This window comes from Terrapene carolina, unplaced genomic scaffold, assembly GCF_002925995.2.
Source record: "Terrapene carolina triunguis isolate 2854851 unplaced genomic scaffold, T_m_triunguis-2.0 Scaffold212, whole genome shotgun sequence".
Classification (NCBI taxonomy): Eukaryota; Metazoa; Chordata; order Testudines; family Emydidae; genus Terrapene; species Terrapene triunguis.
In genome coordinates this window covers 3,591,508-3,614,198 of record NW_020664563.1, presented here as the reverse complement: position 1 = coordinate 3,614,198, position 22,691 = coordinate 3,591,508, and the positions used below count along the sequence as shown (strand labels likewise).

Below are 22,691 nucleotides of genomic sequence, written 5' to 3'. Positions count from 1 at the left end.
AGACTGTCTGTATTTATTGTTTGTTGTCCTACCATTTTCTGATACTGTGAATTCCCTTCCTTTATTTCACGCTATACTCCAAGCAGTGCAGACCATGAGTCTGTCTCCCCAGAGTCTTTTTTCTAGACTGCATGGTAGATCTCTCTCTCTTGCCTTAGCTCTTGGTCAAACATTGTGTAATTTTGCTGGTGTCTCTGCATGTTCTGCATCTTTACCCTGCATGAGGACTACAAGTTCTCACTGTTTTAGGTGCAATTGTTCTAATGTTGGGAGTTGTATGTAGTGCTACAGTTTACCTCAGACACAGTGTACTGACCTGGCCCTCTGACATTGACATCCAGCCCATCCACTTCCTGATCCTCCTGTGGTGGTGTAAGGGCTAGAGATGGGGTCCCACAGATGTCAGCTGCCTCTAGGTGTTGCTGTGTCCACTGGCGCTGATCTACCTGCTCCTCTCCGTCTGACAGCAAAGCTTGGTCTTCAGCCTGCACAGGGAAAATAAAAGTTCACTTCAAAAACAAGTCAAATAGCAGCAGACACTTTCAAAACTGGGTTTTTAAAACAAGTGTCTCCATTTGCTCAGCGTGGCATTCTTGAAGTTGAAGTTCCCACTGTGCAAGAACTGACCTGGATTTACAAAGAGGTTAGCATTGGCAACGCTTCTCTTTCCTCCTTTACAGTCTGGAGGTCTGTACGGGAAGGGGCTCTGGCATGAAGTGACTCTGTTCTTGTTCTGCACTGGAGTGGTTGCCCTGAATTTAATATTTGTGGTTTGGACAGTGTTAACTTTTAGAAGGTTTTTAGACGTTCAGGATTAGGGGGTATTCTGGGGGAGGGGCATGTTACAGAAGTACCAAACCTTATCCTAGGTAGAACAAGAAGAGTCTTAGTGGTTAGAAGGCAGTGTTCAATGCCTAGAACCTCTTACCTTTGCTCTCTTAGGCGGAGGTCCTCCACTGCTGGTCCAGTGCTCGCTCAGACTACAGTCAGTCAGATTACCCTCTGTAGTTTGAACTGACAGATTCCTAAATAAATGGAAGAACACATGTCACATTGCAGACTAACAAAGTGAGAGCGGAACCACTAACACTCTAAGTTTAACTTGTTGCGTCTGCCCCACACTGGGTGGTAAGGGTTTAATGGAGCCCTAGGGAGGCTGCGCGGAAAGCAGCCAATAGGAGAGGGGCTGCGCGGAAAGCAGCCAATCAGGGCTGGGCAGGCCCATATAAGAAGAGCTGCAGGGCAGAGCAGGTTCAGTTGCCCCCTGGAGCTCAAGGAGGGAGCACTGGTTGCCTTGCAAGAGGAAAAAAAGCTAGCACCTTGGACAGAGCAGTGCTGGGCAGGATAAAGGGAGTGAGAGCAAGCTCCCGGCTGACTGCTAGCATGCTGAGACCCTGAGATAAGGGTGGAGATAGTGCTGCGGCTGCGGGGAAGTGGCCCAGGGAAGTAGACTGAGACGTTGGAGGGGACACAGCATGTGGCTGCCATCTACAGGGTCCCTGGGCCGGGACTTGGAGTAGTGGGTCCCTCCCCCACTCGCCACTGAGGAAGTGGCTGGACAGTCAAACTGTGGTACTGTCCCCCAGAAGGGGGAGCACAGTGTGTGGCACAACCGGAGGGCTGTGTCCTGAAGAGGACGCTGTGCTCCTTGGAGCAACATGGGTCCAGGAGCAGAAGTGACAGTGGGTGAGGTATCACCGAAAGAGGGTGCACTGGCTAGCAGTGCTGATCCCTGGGACGGCCAGCAGGTGGTGTCAGACTGGTGAGTCACACCCTGTCACACATGGTGGAGAATGTGGGCACACGGTCACCCCTGATATAAGGAAAGGATAGAGACTGCGGGGACAATTGCCTGTCACAGAGATTGCAGAGACTATCTGAGAGACAGTGGAAACACAATATGTGGAAGCATGTTTTGCTGAGGGCTTATATACCCTCCCAGACTGGACTTCAAAGTCAGTGCCCCTGTGAAAAGGGGCCGACAAGCAGCAAGGGCAGCTTCAGGTCCTGCTGCTCCAGGTACTGGAAACCCAAGAGACAATGGAAGGCACAAGAGTACCTACAGGCCTATATGACCCGACTAGCAGAGCAGCAGCTGAACCTATTCAAGTTGCTGCGAAGGGGAGTCCATAGAAATTGCAAGGAGCAAGGGGGAATGAGAGGCACCTGGAACAGGAGGCTGGGAGGATGCTATGCCCGTGGGCAACAAGGACATTGGAAGGCAGAGTGCCCCTACAGGGATAGGCGACAGAAACCTCACCCAGAGAACAGGAGGAAGGTAGAGCCCAGGACTGCCCCACCTGTGGGGAGAACAGGGAAGGGATGGGCATGTTGGGCCTGTGAGCAACAGGAGCACCTGTGAAGGGAGTGTCCGGACCTCAGTTCTGGGGTCAAGACTGGCCCCGGGGAAGTGTCTAAGCAAGGGAAGGAACATGGGAGGCCCATGGCCAAAAGGAGGCAAAGGGCTTCTTGTTGATGCCAAGAGGAGGGCCGTGTAAGAAGATATTACCCCCTTAGGAGAAGGCCGATTGAAAAGGGGTACCCGGGAGCCAGACTGTCAGAGACTACCCAGATGGATGTGGCAGTGATAACCATGGACCTGGTGGGGAGACAGCTTCCACAGCCAGCAGGGAGTAGTAGGGAGAATAACATGACTGGGACAGAGGGAGCCTGACCTGCTAAGGGGGAAATACTGTCCTAGATAAACTTTAAACACTCTTAACGTCTGATTTAATCACCCTTGCAAAGGTGGCATTCATAGCCTTGCATAACAGACTTCCATTGAACCTGAGACGTAAAGGCTTTTTGCCATCTAGCCTGGGATGAGATCTCAGAAACTGTCCTGCAGCAAGCAGCCTGGAGACCTGGTGGAATCCAGAGTGGCCCTTATGAGGGATAGGATGTAAAATGGGATGAAAGAAGATTTAACTTCAGATCTGAAGGTGGTGCAGGTCTCCTGCAGCAGTGTGAACTACCCTGCTGTCCGACTGAGCTCTTATGAGCCATTTGCCCAGATATGGACACTCCTCCAATAGATGAATCGCAATCATTTCCACACACCATGTCAATACCCAGTGTGCAGGGAAGGACCTTGCACTGGTCATTTCTTGCCCACCAAGAACCTGACATGGTTCTTCCATATTGGGAGGCAAAAGCAAGCACTTTTAAGGCCGAGGGCCTAAAACCCACATGGGGCTTGTAAGCAGGGATTATTGTGCACAGAGAAGCCATGCAGAATGAGACTATCCTCAGTTATTCATTCCATTTGGAGAAGGCCAGAATAGGCCTTTTTTTGTTGATGAGAAAATCCCAGGAATAAAATCCTGTCCTTCTGTAAAGCTCTGGCATCAGTTCTGTGACTCCTATTTCCATCAGAGCCATGTCTGCCTCTTGCAAATATTCTCCATATGAGGGAGCCCTAGAAAAGGAAGAAGGGTTGGATATTGGCCTGGCTTCACACTGCATGAGTACTCCAGTGTGATAAACTCCAAAACCCAAACAAATGGCACCCCGTTCGTCAGCTAGGACAAATGGTCTCCAAAGCTGGGGTAGAAGAGAAAGGAAAAGGATCTGAGTACTGCAGTACTGGCTCTGGGTCCATCAGTGCACCCTCAAGTTTGTTGCCAAAGTGCAGCCGGGGAAGGTCTTTGTATTCTCCAAGGAGTGTCCTCTGATGGTAGCTAACTCCCTATAGGATTACTCAAAAAGAACAGGAGTACTTGTGGCACCTTAGAGACTAACAAATTTATTAGAGCATAAGCTTTCGTGGGCTACAACCCACTTCTTCGAATGCATATAGAGTGAAACATTGAGGAGATATATATACACACATACAGAGAGCATGAACAGGTGGGAGTTGTCTTACCAACTCTGAGAGGCCAATTAAGTAAGAGAAAAAAAACTTTTGAAGTGATAATCAAGATAGCCCAGTACAGACAGTTTGATAAGAAGCAAGTGTGAGAGTACTTACAAGAGGAGATAGATTCAATGTTTGTAATGGCTCAGCCATTCCCAATCCCTGTTTAACCCTGAGTTGATTGTGTCTAGTTTGCATATCAATTCCAGCTCAGCAGTCTCTCGTTGGAGTCTGTTTTTGAAGTTTTTCTGTTTTAAGATAGCCACCCGCAGGTCTGTCATAGAATGGCCAGACAGGTTAAAGTGTTCTCCCACTGGTTTTTGAGTATTATGATTCCTGATGTCAGATTTGTGTCCATTAATTCTTTTGCGTAGAGACTGTCCGGTTTGGCCAATGTACATGGCAGAGGGGCATTGCTGGCACATGATGGCATATATCACATTGGTAGATGTGCAGGTGAACGAGCCCCTGATGGTATGGCTGATGTGATTAGGCCCTATGATGGTGTCACTTGAATAGATATGTGGACAGAGTTGGCATCGGGCTTTGTTACAAGGATAGGTTCCAGGGTCAGTGTTTTTGTTCAGTGATGTGTGGTTGCTGGTGAGTATTTGCTTTAGGTTGGGGGGTTGTCTGTAAGCGAGGACAGGTCTGTCTCCCAAGATCTGTGAGAGTAAAGGATCATCTTTCAGGATAGGTTGTAGATCTCTGATGATGCGCTGGAGAGGTTTTAGTTGGGGGCTGAAGGTGACAGCTAATGGTGTTCTGTTATTTTCTTTGTTGGCCCTGTCTTGTAGGAGGTGACTTCTGGGTACTCGTCTGGCTCTGTCAATCTGTTTTTTCACTTCAGCAGGTGGGTATTGTAGTTTTAAGAATGCTTGATAGAGATCTTGTAGGTGCTTGTCTCTATCTGAGGGATTGGAGCAAATGCGGTTATATCTTAGAGCTTGGCTGTAGACAATGGATCGTGTGGTGTGTCCTGGATGGAAGCTGGAGGCATGTAGGTAAGTGTAGCGGTCAGTAGGTTTCCGGTACAGGGTGGTATTTATGTGACCATCACTTATTAACACAGTAGTGTCCAGGAAATGGACCGCTTGTGTGGATTGATCTAGGCTGAGGTTGATGGTGGGATGGAAATTATTGAAATCATGGTGGAATTCCTCAAGGGCTTCTTTTCCATGGGTCCAGATGATGAAGATGTCATCAATGTAGCGCAAGTAGAGTAGGGGCGTTAGGGGACGAGAGCTAAGGAAGCGTTGTTCTAAGTCAGCCATAAAAATGTTGGCATACTGTGGGGCCATGCGGGTACCCATAGCAGTGCCGCTGACTTGAAGGTATATATTGTCCCCAAATGTGAAATAGTTGTGGGTGAGGACAAAGTCACAGAGTTCAGCCACCAGGTTAGCTGTGACATTATCGGGGATACTGTTCCTGATAGCTTGTAGTCCATCTGTGTGTGGAATATTGGTGTAGAGGGCTTCTACGTCCATAGTGGCCAGGATGGTGTTTTCTGGAAGATCACCGATGGATTGTAGTTTCTTCAGGAAGTCAGTAGTATCTCGAAGATAGCTAGGAGTGCTGGTAGCGTAGGGTCTGAGGAGAGAGTCCACATAACCAGACAAGCCTGATGTTAGGGTGCCAATGCCTGAGATGATGGGACGTCCAGGATTTCCAGGTTTATGGATCTTGGGTAGCAAATAGAATGTCCCTGGTCGGGGTTCTAGGCATGTGTCTGTACAGATTTGTTCCTGCGCTTTGTCAGGGAGTTTTTTTAGCAGATGGTGTAGTTTCTTTAGGTAATCCTCAGTGGGATCAGAGGATAATGGCCTGTAGAATGTGGTGTTAGAGAGCTGTCTAGCAGCCTCTTGGTCATATTCCAATTTATTCATGATGACGACAGCACCTCCTTTGTCAGCCTTTTTGATAATGATGTCAGGGTTGTTTCTGAGGCTGTAGATGGCGTTGTGTTCGGCATGGCTGAGGTTATGGGGCAAGTGATGTTGCTTTATCCCCGATAATGTCACAGCTAACCTGGTGGCTAACATTGATGACATCTTCATCATCTGGACCCATGGAAAAGAAGCCCTTGAGGAATTCCACCATGATTTCAATAATTTCCATCCCACCATCAACCTCAGCCTAGATCAATCCACACAAGCGGTCCATTTCCTGGACACTACTGTGTTAATAAGTGATGGTCACATAAATACCACCCTGTACCGGAAACCTACTGACCGCTACACTTACCTACATGCCTCCAGCTTCCATCCAGGACACACCACACGATCCATTGTCTACAGCCAAGCTCTAAGATATAACCGCATTTGCTCCAATCCCTCAGATAGAGACAAGCACCTACAAGATCTCTATCAAGCATTCTTAAAACTACAATACCCACCTGCTGAAGTGAAAAAACAGATTGACAGAGCCAGACGAGTACCCAGAAGTCACCTCCTACAAGACAGGGCCAACAAAGAAAATAACAGAACACCATTAGCTGTCACCTTCAGCCCCCAACTAAAACCTCTCCAGCGCATCATCAGAGATCTACAACCTATCCTGAAAGATGATCCTTTACTCTCACAGATCTTGGGAGACAGACCTGTCCTCGCTTACAGACAACCCCCCAACCTAAAGCAAATACTCACCAGCAACCACACATCACTGAACAAAAACACTGACCCTGGAACCTATCCTTGTAACAAAGCCCGATGCCAACTCTGTCCACATATCTATTCAAGTGACACCATCATAGGGCCTAATCACATCAGCCATACCATCAGGGGCTCGTTCACCTGCACATCTACCAATGTGATATATGCCATCATGTGCCAGCAATGCCCCTCTGCCATGTACATTGGCCAAACCGGACAGTCTCTACGCAAAAGAATTAATGGACACAAATCTGACATCAGGAATCATAATACTCAAAAACCAGTGGGAGAACACTTTAACCTGTCTGGCCATTCTATGACAGACCTGCGGGTGGCTATCTTAAAACAGAAAAACTTCAAAAACAGACTCCAACGAGAGACTGCTGAGCTGGAATTGATATGCAAACTAGACACAATCAACTCAGGGTTAAACAGGGATTGGGAATGGCTGAGCCATTACAAACATTGAATCTATCTCCTCTTGTAAGTACTCTCACACTTGCTTCTTATCAAACTGTCTGTACTGGGCTATCTTGATTATCACTTCAAAAGTTTTTTTTCTCTTACTTAATTGGCCTCTCAGAGTTGGTAAGACAACTCCCACCTGTTCATGCTCTCTGTATGTGTGTATATATATCTCCTCAATGTTTCACTCTATATGCATCCGAAGAAGTGGGTTGTAGCCCACGAAAGCTTATGCTCTAATAAATTTGTTAGTCTCTAAGGTGCCACAAGTACTCCTGTTCTTTTTGCGGATACAGACTAACACGGCTGCTACTCTGAAACCTATAGGATTACTGTGACCTGCCCCAAAGTATCAAAACAAACATTGCCTGAAACAGGCTGAATGAAGCCCAGAGTCCTGGCCATAGACTTTGTAGCTTTCAGTTTTTACAAGACTTCAACCTTCTTGGAAGTGAAGAGGTCTGCGCCTTCAAAGGCAAGTTCATAACTTGCCTGGCCACAAAGACCAGAATTCAGGAACATTTCAAGTGGGCTGTAGCCAGAGACCTGGCAGCAACATCAGATATCAAATGCAGTCCTGAGGGAATGTTTGGACATCTCCTGGATTTTAGCCCTGAAAATGCCTGTGTCTTGGCCTCAGATGCACTGGGCTTTAGAGGCAGCTTTTGACCAGAGCCAAGTGTTTTATCTGGCCTGATAACTGACAGCACAAAGTTTTGGACACTGAGGGATAAGCCTTTCTTTCAAACATGTCCAATGGCTACATTTCTCTGTCCCTAGGGTCAAAGCACTTCCCAGCGTTAGTGTTCCCTCTTGCCTGGGAAACCACAAGCAAGCAGGTTTGGAATCTGGCAAACACTCATAGCCCTCCATAAGGAATCAGCTTTCCCCAACACAAGTAGCAGAGGCAGGAACAATCTCTGTAGCCAGCACCAATGAGCGAGGAGCCTTCTCCCACCTAGCACACCTGCCAATGCAAGGCAGCCACTGCTCCCGTACTCAGGAGATTGGCCTGCAGAGATGGCTAGGCATGCCAGGGAAGCGACCGAAGGGATGGTGCAGTTAGCACGCTGCCCTGTGAACTGAAGGATTGTGAAGTGAACTGTTTGGCAATCTTAACTGAAATGTGCTATGTGGCTGCTACAGTAGGGTGGACCCAAGAGAGCCTAGTGACAGCTACCTTGGTAACCACAGCTCTGAACTTCCTTAGCTTTTACTTGTAAATTCTCAACCCCAACATTCTATTGAGATAATTTCTGGCACTGAAGTCCTTGCTTTCTGAAAAGGTGCAGCTTCAGTAAATGGGCACATGTGACGTGTTCACGCAGGAGCATGAGGCGGGCACTCCAAATATCGAGTAGACATATGCTCATTTGCACGTTTCTGAATTTGGAGCTGTTTACATGGCCCCTCATTGAAATAAATGTGTAAATGCAGCAAAGTCCCCTGACTGGGTTATCTTCCAGGACTGAATCCAGACCTCTGGCTCTAAAAGCACTTGCCTGTACTGCATTAGCTATAGGACTGGTCCATTAGCTTGGAGACAGTAAACCTTTCTAGCCACTAGAGGGGGACCAAAGTCACACTCCTGGTATGTATCAGTAAGTTAGAGAGACATGTTTTCAGCATCTTTAATCCTTCATTAAAACACACACACTGGACCATTTATTGACTTTTGACTTCTATAGAGTTTCATCATGGATGCATATGGCCCATTATCTGCACTTATTTCAACAAGGCAGTGATAGCAGGGTACATCCAGAGCTCTGCACTTGGTTAATTCAGTGGAAAGTCAAGTAAAGTGAATGAAGAGCATGTGATTTTCAGACCTTTTGTTATTTCTGCACAATCACACTTCATGATTTCAAATTCACAGAGTCAGACACCAACCCTGTTAGGTAACATCCAGTCCATCCCTTAGAGCGTAGTGCAAGACTGTTACCTACAATGGGTTTTCTGGTGCTTTATGCAATCTAGTTTTAAATTTATCCATGGGCTGGGGGCTTTCATCTGTAACATTAAATGAGTTATCAAATGAAAGATCATCTCAATTGAACATCTGTACAGAGAAAAAGCTTAAGAAATTTTAGCCTGATGTGTAAATTTACCTCACCCCCCCAAAGTTGTAAGTACCTTTAATTAGGGATTTATGCACTACATGGTGGTTTGATTGGCTCCCAAAAACCTAGCACGCATAAAGGCATTCAATGACCCAATACAGACTTACTTCAGTCCAACTGCATCTTCCCCAACAGGCTCTCTGCGCTTGTGGTTACTGGGGTCCCGGCGTAGAACAAAGCCTTCTGGAAGCCAGAGGGAGCCATGCTTGCGCTTTCTCTTTGCCACAAGCACACCCAACAACAGGATGAAAAGGATGATCACAGCTGCCACAGCAAGTAGGTAAAGCAACTGGGTCTTCTTTGGTAGCCAAGGTTCACCTAAAAATCCCAATTAAAATACAGCAAAGTAAGTGCTTTTTTGGACAGCAGCCTTCAATCCTCCTTCCTTGTACATAGGGTTTCCTTCTTCATGAAGACAGTGATTTTTCTCTACTTCATGGTGGGTTTAGAACAAAGGACGCCAAGGCCTTAGGAAGTTCAGACTCTGGCTATGCACAGTAGGTTCTGACAAGCCAGTATAACTGTACAATGAACACAGCACTTTCATTCTATTGTCTAGCCTTTGTTACATGTTTTTCAGAGTGTGTGTTTTAAAAGGTTGCAGGGCTGCAGAAAGCAAATTTTGAAGAAGTGCATAGCTTGTTCATACAACATCATGTGTAAATGTAACACTTGTGGAGATCCTGAATAAGCTGCACACGGCTTCATGAACAAGATCTTCAATGGTGCACTCAATTGCTTTGACGAAGATCCTGTTCTTTTTAAAAAGATCCTGTTCTTTGCTCAGCTGGCTCAAGATATCCATTCCCAAATTCACAACACTACTAGGTATAAAGAAGTAGTTTCTGGTCAAGTGCTGAATCTTGTAACTAGGGCTCAGGTTCTGGTGGCATCTAAGGAAATTCTGTATTGAAGAAGAGGATATTTCTGGCAGGCTGAATTTTTATTAAAGGCGCCTATTTAAATCTGCTCGGGGGTTTGGAATGTTTGAATGAGTTCTAGCAGACATGTGATGGTCAAAGGTGTGTGATAAATCTCTCACATGGCTCTGCAACTTATCACCTTCACATATGTGTTTTACACTCCACACTATAAAAGGTAAAAAAAATTAATTACACAAAGTGTACCACATATGTACACAATGGCCACACATACTTGTAATACTGTAGGGGGTCAGTAAATTAGCCCGCAATATGATTAAGTTTTTTGCAGAATTCAAGAAGCTGCATTTGAACAGCAAGGTGCAGACAGGTGTTGAAGTGCTGATCAACAATTAAAACATGCTATTTCATACATTAAATCAAGCATTTATTTCTTTCATGCGCCAGACATATCCCCCCATCTCTCTTCCAACGTTACTTACTTTGGACAGACACAAAGGGGTAGGGCAGCATGTCCTGCATGGCCTGAGCTGCTAAGAGAGCTGCAGCAGCTTCTGTGCTTTTAAAGCACTGGTCTGAATCTTCACTACATTGGCGGTTGTCAATTTCCAGGAACACCTTCGTGCTGCAGGAACAGAATTAAAGTGCAGAGGAGTAAGCAAAGGAAGAGAGAATTGGTCCTTCTAAATGGTGCATCCCTAAATTAAAATTTAGTCTCCCGGGTTAATTCTTCCAGCCTAGCATTGTATTTAGCAATCTCCATAGTTTTATACTCCTCCCGTGGCAGAACAGAGACGTATTTTAGGCCACAAATACTGCATACATTTGAACCCACCTCACACCCACAGTACCGAACGATATAGTCTCACTAGTGATGCACAAAGGAATTCACTCACCCAATGACCTCCTGTTCAAGTTCTCTGGGCTTGCGACTGCCTGAGAGTGATCGCCGACTCCGTGATGCCGGCCTCTCCCCGTAGTATGGGAACACCATGGGGTTTCCCTGTGAGTCCAGTTTTATTCTCAGGTTGGTATGAAGAAGGGATCCTAAAGTCCGCAGGAAACTGCGGGCATCACTTAGCAGCTCATCGGGGGGCATCAGTACCACAATAATAAGGGTCCCTTCTGCCAGTTTCTCAGCTTTGTCACCAGCACAGTCCAGGCCATCCCAGCCACACTCCTCACTGTTACATCCCTGGTCACAGCGCCCATCCGCATAATGATCTGCACAGTACTTATCATACCTAGGAGAGGGGCACGGGGTTACAAACAGCAGCACACTGGTGTTTCATTGTACCTCTAGTCTGGGGCCTGCAGAACAGGATTCAAACCTTTCCCCACTAGCTAATCAGCTCCAGTCTGGGTTCAGGTTGAGGAGGAGACTGGAGGGGCTGCAGCGTATTGGGTGAGGTATTTCACCTCTAGTGTACTGCTTGCAAGCTGGCCCCACTCTGGGTCTGAGTGGGTGGAGGAGACCTAATACCTGTAGGTCATCTGGTTTCGTTAAGGAGAGAGAATTGCTCAGTCCAGTAAATGGTCCTGCACCAAGCACTGGGATCAAGTGACCGGTTACCATGGCGAAGCTGCAGCACCTGCTGCCTGTTAGTGATTAGAAAGGAGCACCCCAGGAATTCAGCTGTAGGTCTCACTCCTGTGCTACGTTTGTGTGGGGTGGGATCCAGAACACGAAAAGACACCTAGAAATTCATTTTCCCCAGGACCTCAAGAAACACTCTACTCTGGTTGGAGGGGTTTGCTCTAATTGGAGTTTCTTTGGGAAGTAGGAGAGAGGTGCAGACTGTGCAATATGTTCAGTAAGCAGCTTAGCATGCGGTGTCACTGAGCAGACTATGTAACTTTGCCCGTAAGCACACATCTTCCAAAAGTTATTTCCAAAGAAAGCTGAAAACCAGATGAGAGAGGGAAAGTTCCTTGATGTGGGGGTCCTAGCGAGAGTGCAGAGAGCACGCGCCCTTCACAGGGCTGCAGGGGGGAGAGGCAGCACAGGCCAAGCATTCAAGCTGTTAGAAGCACTAGCGAGAGCCTTGTGTTAGTTACAGAGATCCCAGCAGTCAGGAGCAGGCCTTACTTGCATTGCTTGCTATTTTGCTGACACTTGAAGTTGTCGAAGAGGCACTCGGGTGTGTTACAGACCTCGTCGCACTTGCCATCGAAGCGCTTCCAGCAGTGCAGCAAGGAAGAGCAGTTGGCCCAGGGATCCTCCCCTGTCAGGGAACAGTCACCTCCATCCCACTGGCAGGCGTGCATGTTACAGTCCTTGTCGCAGTAGCCATCTTTTGCTCTTTCTGCACAGTGTTGGTCCGGACAGCCCAGTGGCTGTTGGCTGGGGCGCACTGAGTGTTCACACTGGCTCCCTTCAGACTGATCAGGACACTGGCAGTAGTAGTAAGGTGGCTGAGTCCTGGGAATGCAGCTTCCACCATTCTGGCATGGTGCACTGGCACAGCCTGTACCAGTCTGGCACGCCGTGCCAGCTGAGAGCTTTGGGCAGTAACATTGGGGCCCAGAGGATGTCTGGATGCACTGCTCCCCTTTCTTGCATTTCACTTGCCCACAGACACTGTGGCTGCCAAACTCACATTTAAACCCAGAATAACCCTATGAGAAAAGTGCGGAGATCAGACCGATTAATGTTCTTAGGGCTGGAGAAGAGATTTTGGTTATGTCACGCACAAGGGTGCACAAATATCAGTTTATTTCACAGACCCAACCCCCACGTCAACTCCTGTATCCCTACCCCAGGAACTTGTGGGGCTTTCCTAGATCTAACCACAGACACACTGGTTCCTGGAACCTACAGGACTTTGAGCAGAAAGCTCACCAAGGAACTGGTCCCTACACCAAGAAGCTTATCTACCTGGCCTTGCCTTACAAGTCCATAGTGCACCCTTGAAGTGTGTGTGCTATAGTTAAGGTTGCAAGACAGTCTCCATCATAATCTCATTTTCTCACAAGACGATAATTTTCAAGAATTTTCACACCTTTGGGGCTGACATTTCCCACAATTGATCACTGCATGAAGTTGTGTGTGCACCTGGCTTTCACAAGCTGGAACACATTTTCTTTTGTTTTTTATTCATGAAAAGGGCTCAGTGGAATTCTGTGCAAACAAGTACTCAACGGAGTAGCAAAAAACCTAATATTAAATATCTAAAACTATCTTTAGGACAGAGAAGCTTTCTCAGAAGGGTACTGCTAGGGTTGGGAATGGCAAATCTCAGCTTACGACCTGTGGCATTCAGAAGGAACTGACTGGTGGGTGGAGCTGTACTCCTATGCGCAGCTAGGAGGCACATGGATGCTAGTGCAGTTCCAATGGACACAGCTTCCCACAAAGTTCAGAGGGTGCACATTTCCTCTACAGCAGGGATCAGTGCCGGCAATACTCAAAGAATAAGCAGTTTGATGGAGGCTTTGAGGATCTTTGCACTGCTCATGAGCGGACACTAACTGACGGGGCTTATTACCTGCTGCCACTGGGACTTACTGTACAATAAAGCCAGAAAACATGGGGATGTCTGGGCTAAAACATGCCATGTAAGGGCATGACACTTACTGGAGGACACTGGCAGATGAACCCAAAAGGCACATGACTGGCAACAGCACAAGTACCGCCATTCTGACAAGGCTGCTGGGGACACACATCTGTTAGGGTCTCACAGTGACGACCTGAGAAGCAGACACACAAGGAAAGGAGAGCACACAAAGTTAAAATCAAATGGCTGCTCAACGCTCCCTTTATTTTTCAATAAGAGACACTGACAATAGATACTCCACCAGTCTGTAAGCCTCATTCATTCTGTAACTCTAAGTGTCCCTGAACCCTGGCAACTGGGATGGAGCTGCAGAACGCCCTCTGGATGGTACCTAGCGGTACAACATAGCTCATGTTCCACATTCAATTCTGACCATATTACCAAAATGGTATCAAAGAATTGGCAGCAGTTAAGAAAAGGGCAAAAAATTTGATTATGAATTTGGAAGGAGTGATTTATGGAGAAAGTTAAATATGTATGGCTTGCTTAAGTGTGCAGGGAAGTAGAAATGAGAGTTGTGCACCCTTCAGATAATTGTAAACATTAAGGAGGAAAAGGATTTAGGGTAATGAATTGGGAAAAACTAGGAATATGAGATTAGGACTGATGAGATGAATAACAGGAAAGAACTTCCTGGCAGTGAAGTGTATCAGGCTGTGGAATTCTCTCCAGCGGTATTTATGGAAGTCCCATTGTGCTAAGATCTTAAAACCAGACTGGTTAAAACAACAGAAGTCTGTGGGGGGAACAATCATGGATTGTCATGGAAATGGACCGGATAACCTAACAACTCCTAGAGAAGGGCAGGACAATAAGGATAATGTTTTGATCAAGTCAATGGGAAACTGGGATAGCATTTCCAGGTACTCACCAGTGAAGGCATTGCGACAGATGCATGTATAATCATTGACCAGCTGAATGCAGTCTAGGCTACCATGAGGGCTACAAGGGTTGGAAAGGCACTCATTAATATCCCCCTCACAGCGCTCGCCTGCAAAGCCTGGGAGACAGTGGCAGCTGTAGCCTCCAATTTGGTCAATGCACTGTCCTCCATTAAAGCAACGGGGTCCTCTCAGATCTGAAGCACAGTCATCAATGTTCTCCTCACAAAGACGGCCTGTTAAAACAAGTGAGAGAAACCAGAGCCTCAGGCGTCACGGCCTCATTTCTTATAGTTCATCAAGTTACCAAAGTCGACCTTCCATTTAATCCAGGCTCACCCGGGTTAGGATCCCTGCCCAATTCATTTACTTCAGCCTCAGATCATCCCCAATGAACGTGTGGGTTAGATTGAGCCTGGTCTCAGTGGTACTTCATTTGAGCATTTCCAGTGGTTTTCATTTTTGCTTAATTTATAGTGACAAAGTTCCTCCTCTATCTTGGTGGGTCCTGCGCTTATTGGTGGATTTTCTTGCCTCAGAGATTCACCATGTGGGTTGGGGAACAGCCCAGAGATCTTCCCCTCTGGAAGAACCCACAGTCCAGGTCAGTTGGGAGGTTTGGGGGGAACCCGGGCCCGCCCTCTACTCCGGGTTCCAGCCCAGGGCCCTGTGGACTGCAGCTGTCTATAGTGCCTCCTGTAACAGCTGCATGACAGCTACAACTCCCTGGGCTACTTCCCCTGGCCTCCTCCAAACACCTTCCTTATTCTCAGCACAGGACCTTCCTCCTGGTGTCTGATAACGCTTGTGCTCCTCAGTCCTCCAGCAGCACACCCTCTCAGCTCCTTGTGCCTCTTGCTCCCAGCTCCTCACACTCTCACCACAAACTGAAGTGAGCTCCTTTTAAAACCCAGGTGCCCTGATTAGCCTGCCTTAATTAATTCTAGCAGCTTCTTCTTAATTGGCTCCTGGTGTCCTAATTAGCCTGCCTGCCTTAACTGGTTCTAGCAGGTTCCTGATTATCTAGTGCAGCCCCTGCTCTGGTCACTCAGGGAACAGAAAATTACTCATCCAGTGACCAGTATATTTGCCCTCTACCAGACTCCTGTACCCCACTGGTCTGGGTCTGTCACAATATATATTTTTAGAAAATTTGATTTAGTCCTACGGTTGAGGAATTATCTATCAGAGCGATTGTTTGCTGAACACTGCCAGACAGTTCTGCATTGTCACTTGAAAGGCTACAAACAGCAATTTTAATTTAGTTTGGTGGTAACCGTGAAACCTAATGACAAGAGTTTGGATCAACATACTTCAAATAATCAGGAATGGAACAAGTTGACAGAAGTGTCTGTGGGTAGAATACAGGCTCACAACTGGCAGGGCACCACTAAGGACAAGCTTTGCACATTGCTAGGGATGGTAGTTCCACAAGTTCCCCTCGGCAGCTTGTTCTGTTTAACCTATTCTTAGGTCAGATACTGTAGGGAAAGTGTCCTAAATCCATCACTGGTTCTGCCTCAGATAATAAGATATAGGATCCAGCTGAAGAACCAACCCATAACTGATCCAGTTGAACCATATTTTCCTCATGCTTTACACAGAATACTCCAATTTACGTAACTCACTAAAATACTTGCTGTTTTGTAACACCCTGATATTACTGACTCATTTGTCATCCACTATAACACCCAGAGGCCAGCCAGCATCCCAGTTTTTATTTGGGAATTTGGCTATTCCTTCCTACATGGACCATTTTACTCATATACCTAGCATGCATGCCCCACTTTTATCCATTAAACTTGTTACCCTAGCAAAAAGCTGGTTTGACATGATGTATTCGTACCTGTTGCAAGAGGCACGAAAGAATGAGAGAACAAACAGTGGTTATGAAGGAATCCAAAGGCCCTAGGTGAAAGAAACTGTGATAGGAACACGAACAAACAGAATCCACAATAATTCTTTCCTCCCTAGCACTTCAGCAATGTACTTAGTGCTGCATAACCTTCAGAGGGGAAGAAGTTAACAGGGCAAGAAATGTCTGCTCTCATTGGCTCTAAAATGCAAGCTTGTATTGAAAGCTATGTTTTGAAAAACAGGTGACAAAGAAGAAGACAGAATGGAAGTAGTATGTTGTTAAACCTTAACTCTACAGTAATGCAATTTTGTTTAAGAATTTCCTTTAGGGAAGTTTAATATATGAAGACAAAAAAAAAAAAAAAAAAAAGGAGAGAGAATTCTACCATGTAATCTCTAATAGGTTCAGTAGTAGCAACCTTACATGTTTTTTCCATTTAACTTTTGGGGATAGATTTAGTTACAGCCGCTGATTTGAGCTGCTTTGGAGCAGTGCAAAGTAGCTGCAGTGTATTGGTCAGATAACAAAAAGCAGCTGCAAATCTGACTTATCAGAATAGCACAGAGAAGCGAGAGTGCACTGCTGCACTGGGCCCTTAATTTGCTATTGAATTATTTGTTTAATGCTTCCAGAGAGGGTACTATAACATTTAAATTGAATGATTTCTAGGCAAACATACCAAAGTAAACTTCCAAGATATGAAATTGTGGCATTTGTAGGTAAAGTAGAGCTTCAATTTTATAAATTCTGATTATCTACGAAAGTATGGAGGCAGACTGTGCCACAGAAAAGGATAGGGGGAGTGACAGAGGCTATTTGGGGCATCAGAAGGGGGGTGATAAGATGGTCAGTGGGAAGACAGCATAATATGTCCATATAATACATATGGATAAAACTAAGCCATATATTGTTGCATGTGATATCTAATTTAAATATTGGGTTTTGTGTGCACATATACATTTTAGTTTTCTTTTGGTTTCAGACTCTTCTAATAAGCATAAGTTGAACATCTGCCAAAATTTATATTTCAATATTTTATTTCAATTAGCGGTAAAACCACTATATAATGATTACAAATACAGCAATCAAGAGTATAATGTAAATTGTCTTCTCCAATGTTGTTAATTTGCTAATGTATTTGATCTCGTGACAAAGAAAACATTTTCATTATAGCAGGTAACCTATACCAACAAGTAAAATCAGTTGCAATTAATGAATTTCTAAATATATTTTGGCCATTTGAAAAAAAATACAGTTGCAAAGCAAAAAGTCACAAGAGCCATATTATGTCACTCATTGTTTTCTTAGGGCATGTTTACACTTAAAACACTATAACGTAGCAGCTGTAGCGCTTCAGTGTAGACACTACCTATGCTAACTGGAGGGCTTCTCCCATCGAAAGAAATCTTCCATTGACCTAGTGCTGTCTACACCGGGGGTAAGATCAGTATAGTTGTCTCTCAAGGGGGTGGATTTTTCACACCCCTGAGAGACACTGCTATTCCAATGTAAGTTCCTAGTTTAGACCTTATAAGTATGGATGCATTGGAAACTCAGCAGATTTTGATCTCCAACCAAAATACATGAGCACAGTTTGCGAATGGTCAAGACTCAGATACACTGGGTTATGAATAAGTGACCAATTGGAAAATAGTCTTGCCAGTTGAACAGACAATGCCAGAAGTTGCCAGCTCCTTTTGTTTGGCCACTCCCAATATGTGCATGGCAACAGCTATCTTCATCAAGGATCTCAAACATTATTTTTTTTATTTAGAGATAATACAGCTCTTTGGGGTCTAATTTACACAGAACTTGTCTACCTAGTGGCTCAGTTAAATTTTCTGCCTCTAGGATGCAAGATTTTAATCGAATTTTCTGCCTCTAGGACCGGGGTGGGCAAACTTTTTGGCCCGAGGACCACATCTGAGTGGGGATATTGCATGCAGGGCCATGAATGTAGGGCTGGGGCAGGGGGTTGGGTTGCGGGAGGGAGTGTGGGGTGTTGGAGGGGGTGTGGTGTGCAGGAAGGGGCTCAAGGCAAGGGGTTGGGGTGCAGGGTGCGGCAGGGGGCTCAGGGCAGGGGGTTGGGGGGAGGGGTGCAGGGTCCAGCCTGGCGCCGCTTACCTTCAGCGGCTCTGGGGTGGCAGCGGCGCGCAGCGGGGCTAAGGCAGGCTCCCTGCCTGCTCTGGCTGCACGCTGCTCCAGGAAGCACCCGGCACCACGTCCCTGAGGCCCCTGGGGGGAGGGAGGAGGGCGCTGTGACAGTGTACCCCATAAGGCTTTATGGGGAGGGGGTGCTTATAAATGTATGTATGACATAACTGGAATATGTTTGGTGCTGCCCGTGCCAGGTAACATATCTCCGTAAAGGTTATGGTCTACTATATCTATTCATCGTATTTGTACATATATATATCATTTTCTACTTGAGGTTAAGAATATGGGCTGTATGCTTGCTTGGTTTCTAAGTAAGCTTTGGGAGGCATTTGGTCAGCTTCTTTAGGAAGGAATTTGCCAGGTTAAGTACCTGATCAGGAAACACTTGGGGAACAATGCATCTTGGAATGCTCCAATCCACATAAGAAGTCTTCCTGGAGACATGCAAGATTCCATGTGGGCAATGGCTTCAGCCTGTAAAGACTGAGTCATGCAGGGGCATGTGACTTGCCCAGGTGACTCCAGAACTCCATCTTGGAGCTGCACTTTGCATAGGAGGGAGGAGGGGGGTCTCCTCCCACAAGAGAGAGTCTATTTAACCCTGGGGGAGACCCCTCCATTTGGTCTTCAGCTGGCTAAAGAAGGAGCCTCTCCAACCCCCCAGGATGCTTGAAGGAAACTGAAACAAAAGACAGTAACCACAGGGGTGTGAGAGATTGCTGGACCCAGGCTAAAGGGAGATTAGCCTGTAAAAGGGAGCATTCTGGAACTGGTGAGGAACTTATCTGTATTTAGTTTGATTAGGCATAGATTTGCGCATTTTATTTTATTTTGCTTGTGACTTACTTTGTTCTGTCTGTTACTACTTTGAACCACTTAAATCCTACTGTCTGTATTTAATAAAATCACTTTTATTTAGTAATTTACTCAGAGTATGTATTAATACCTGGGGGAGCAAACAACTGTGCATCTCTCTCTATCTGTGTTATAGAGGGCGAACAATTTATGAGTTTGCCCTGCATAAGCTTTATGCAGGGTAAAACGGATTTATCTGGGTTTAGACCCCATTGGGAGTTGGGCATCTGAGTGCTAAAGACAAGCACACTCCTGTGAGCTGTTTTTGGGTAAACTTGCAGTTTTGGGACAAGTGATTTAGACCCTGGGTCTGTGTTGGAGTCAGACAGGAGTGTCTGACCCAGCAAGACTGGGTGCCGGAGTCCTGAGCTGGCAGGGAAAACTGAAGCAGGGGTAGTCTTGGCACATCGGGTGGCAGCTCCCAAGGGGGTTTCTGTGATCCAACCCGTCACAGGCGCAAAGGGTTCTGTGTGCTGCCCTTGCCAGCAGGTACCTCCCCCGAAGCTCCCATTGGCCACGGTTCCCCGTTCCCAGCCAATGAGGGTTGCAGGGGGCGGTGCCTGCAGGCGAGGGCAGCGCGCGGAGCCCTCTGCCCCCTCCTTCTCCCCCAGGGGCCGCAAGAACGTGGTGCCGGCCGCTTCCAGGAGCGGCACGGCCACAGGGGTGGCAATCCCACGGGCCAGATCCAAAGACCTGATGGACTGGATCCGGCCCTTGGGCCATGGTTTGCCCACCCCTGCTCTAGGACGCTCATTTATCAGTTTCTTCATTCCTTTGAACTCAGAACTCATTTCTCTTTGGACATTTTCCTCAGGATTAGCAACTCAGCAGCACCTGCAAGTTAAACAACTCCAGGAGAATGTGTATGAACTCAGATACACCACGCCCAAAAACCAAGGCTTGAAAACAGCTGGCATCCATACATACATTGTACCAGCAACTCTGAAAGAAAGCTGAGCTTCTGGCAATTAAGGGCAGGTCTGCACTACAGAATTACTTCAGTATAAGGAAGTAGGGAAATGCTCTCCCATCAACATAGCGCTGTGCACACAAATGCTTATGTCAGTGTAACTTACGTCACTCAGGGGGGGTGTTTTTTCACACCCCCAAGTGACAAAAGTTTTGCTGACATAAGTGCTCGTGTAGACATGGCCTGAGTACCTTTCCTAGACCTGAAGAAGAGCTCTGTGTAGCTCGAAAGCATCTCTCTTTCACCAACAGAAATTGGTCCAATCAAAGATATTATCGCCCCCACCTTGTCTCTCTATCTAGACAGGCAGACAAAGGCCATGTCTACATGTACAGTGCCGCTGTAGCACGTCTGATGAAGATGCGCTATGCCAAAGGTAGAGAGCACTCCCATCAGCATAATAAAACCACCTCCATGAGCAGCAGAAGCTCTTTCGCCGACACAGTGCCATGTACATGAGTGCTTATGTCAGTGTAACGTATGTCACTCGGGGTGTGTGTGTGTGTGTTTTCACACCCCTGAGCAACATTTATGCCAACATAGCCTAATATTTAGGTATATAGGATTGAAATGCAAAATGATCTTTGAACTAGTAATGGGTTGAAAACAATAAATGAAATTCAATAAAAATATAAAGTGGTTCACATAGGAATAAGTGATTATCTAGACTGGGGATCCTTGCTGGGCACTCATACTAATGTGTGATCTGAGTTGGAGTAGAGTTTAATAACACACAGCAAATGGTTTATGCAGTTGTATAATCCTGTTTAAGGTCTGAGCCATCTATTCAGCTCCACCTGGCACAAATTTGGCCTTACCTGGAGAACTGTGCTCCAGTAAGGGCGTCACATTTCAGAAAAGAAACTGAAGAAGATTCTGGGGAAGATAAAAAGTTTATAACTGGTTTGGGAAACAAAATCTATGCAGAAAAGCTGAATGAAGTAGGCATGTTTCGTTTGGAAAATGACTAAGGGGAGATAAGTATTTGCTGACTAGTGAAAACATTTGATCCCATATGCACTTTATAACACCTTTCTCTATATCTACTATGGCAAAACCAACAGTAGTAGCTTAATGTACAGCAGGGAAAATGGAGGTTAAATTGAGCAAACGTTATATCAAACATGCTATCAATGGAGGTTATGGAATCACCATCACTGAAATATACAAGCTTGCCAACTGTTAGATGACTATGGGGTAATCAAAATCAGTTTAGCTGCAGTGGAACAGGTTAGACCAGATTTGTTCAAACTTCCTTCCCACAAAAGGATTCCGTGACTGAGGTTAAGTGGAGGCTGAAATCTTAAGAACTTGAAGAACAAAGGACACTGGAGTTATGCAAGCACTAAACACACTTTTTACACAGCTAATACCATCCAGGCTAAAATAATTCCTGATGTTATAATTTATCCAGTTCCTTTTTTAAAGGTAACAGGGAAGATATTTGTGTCTCTCAGGCACTCAGAGTGCTTGACTCAACAGCCCTCTTCATGAGGAAGTACAATAAGCCCTGGGAACTCTATGGCATTAAAGCCAGTCCACCAGAACAGAAAGTGCTCTTGTAGCTTTTACATAATTGCTGAGTTTCCTACCCCGAGTTCCTGGTGGACAGGAGCACATGAAATGATTGACAAGATCAATGCAGGTTCCTCCATTCTGGCAGGGCTGGAACTGGCACTCATCCATTTCGTATTCACAGTTGACTCCTTGGTACCCTGGCACACACTATCGGTATAAAAACCAAACAAGTGTAAATAATCTTCACCTAGCATGAACACAGTAGCATACTCTGAGACTGACACACCCTAGGCTAAAACAGGACAAAATACTCTGCGGGCCAAATGCTGCCCTCATTTGTTGCTGTGCAACATCAGTGATTTCAGTGGGACAGCATAGGTAACCAAGCACAGAATGTGACCAAGGAACTATTGAATGTCTGAAGGCGAACGATCTTGTTCTTGTGGACAGCTTACAGGATGCACATGAGAGAGACAAGGTGGGTGAGGCGAGATCATTTATTAGAAGAGCTTCCGTTGGTGAGAGAGACAAGCTTTCAAGAGCTCTTCTTCAGGTCCAATAAAAGATATTACCTCCCACACCATGTCTCTCTAATATCCAGGGACTGACACCGCTACAACTACATTGCATACTAGAATCTCACATGACACCCATGGAACTCCTGATTAGATTCAGCTGCTGTAGAAGTTGACTTGTGTTTTAAGTGTTATGTAAATGCAACCCCCTCACGAAATGTGCCTCCAAAATCCTGCATGTACCACCATTCTCAAGGGCCTGGGAATGAGGGTTGGACACAATAACCTCTGGAGTCAATCCACACAGCCCTGTATATCAGCCATAGGGATCAGGGAGAGGACTTGGAGGCACTTCCCAACCTGGGAGGCCAGTGGACCCCACTTTCCTAGCAAAATGAGTATAG

The 22,691-nt window shown here is 46.1% G+C and overlaps 1 protein-coding gene across 1 annotated transcript in view; it reads right to left on the bottom strand.

Moving 5' to 3' along the window:
• LOC113407516 (neurogenic locus notch homolog protein 2-like) overlaps positions 1–22,691 on the bottom strand; it is a 140,920-nt gene that overhangs the window by 5,780 nt on the left and 112,449 nt on the right. Inside the window, exons 21-29 of the mRNA XM_026656110.2 lie at positions 21,847–21,979; positions 14,405–14,650; positions 13,554–13,666; positions 12,066–12,595; positions 10,873–11,220; positions 10,459–10,601; positions 9,203–9,413; positions 929–1,025; positions 317–485 (exon numbers count right to left, since the gene is read on the bottom strand). Of these exons, the coding sequence (XP_026511895.1) occupies positions 317–485; positions 929–1,025; positions 9,203–9,413; positions 10,459–10,601; positions 10,873–11,220; positions 12,066–12,595; positions 13,554–13,666; positions 14,405–14,650; positions 21,847–21,979 (1,990 nt within the window). The remainder of the gene's footprint in view (positions 1–316; positions 486–928; positions 1,026–9,202; positions 9,414–10,458; positions 10,602–10,872; positions 11,221–12,065; positions 12,596–13,553; positions 13,667–14,404; positions 14,651–21,846; positions 21,980–22,691) is intronic.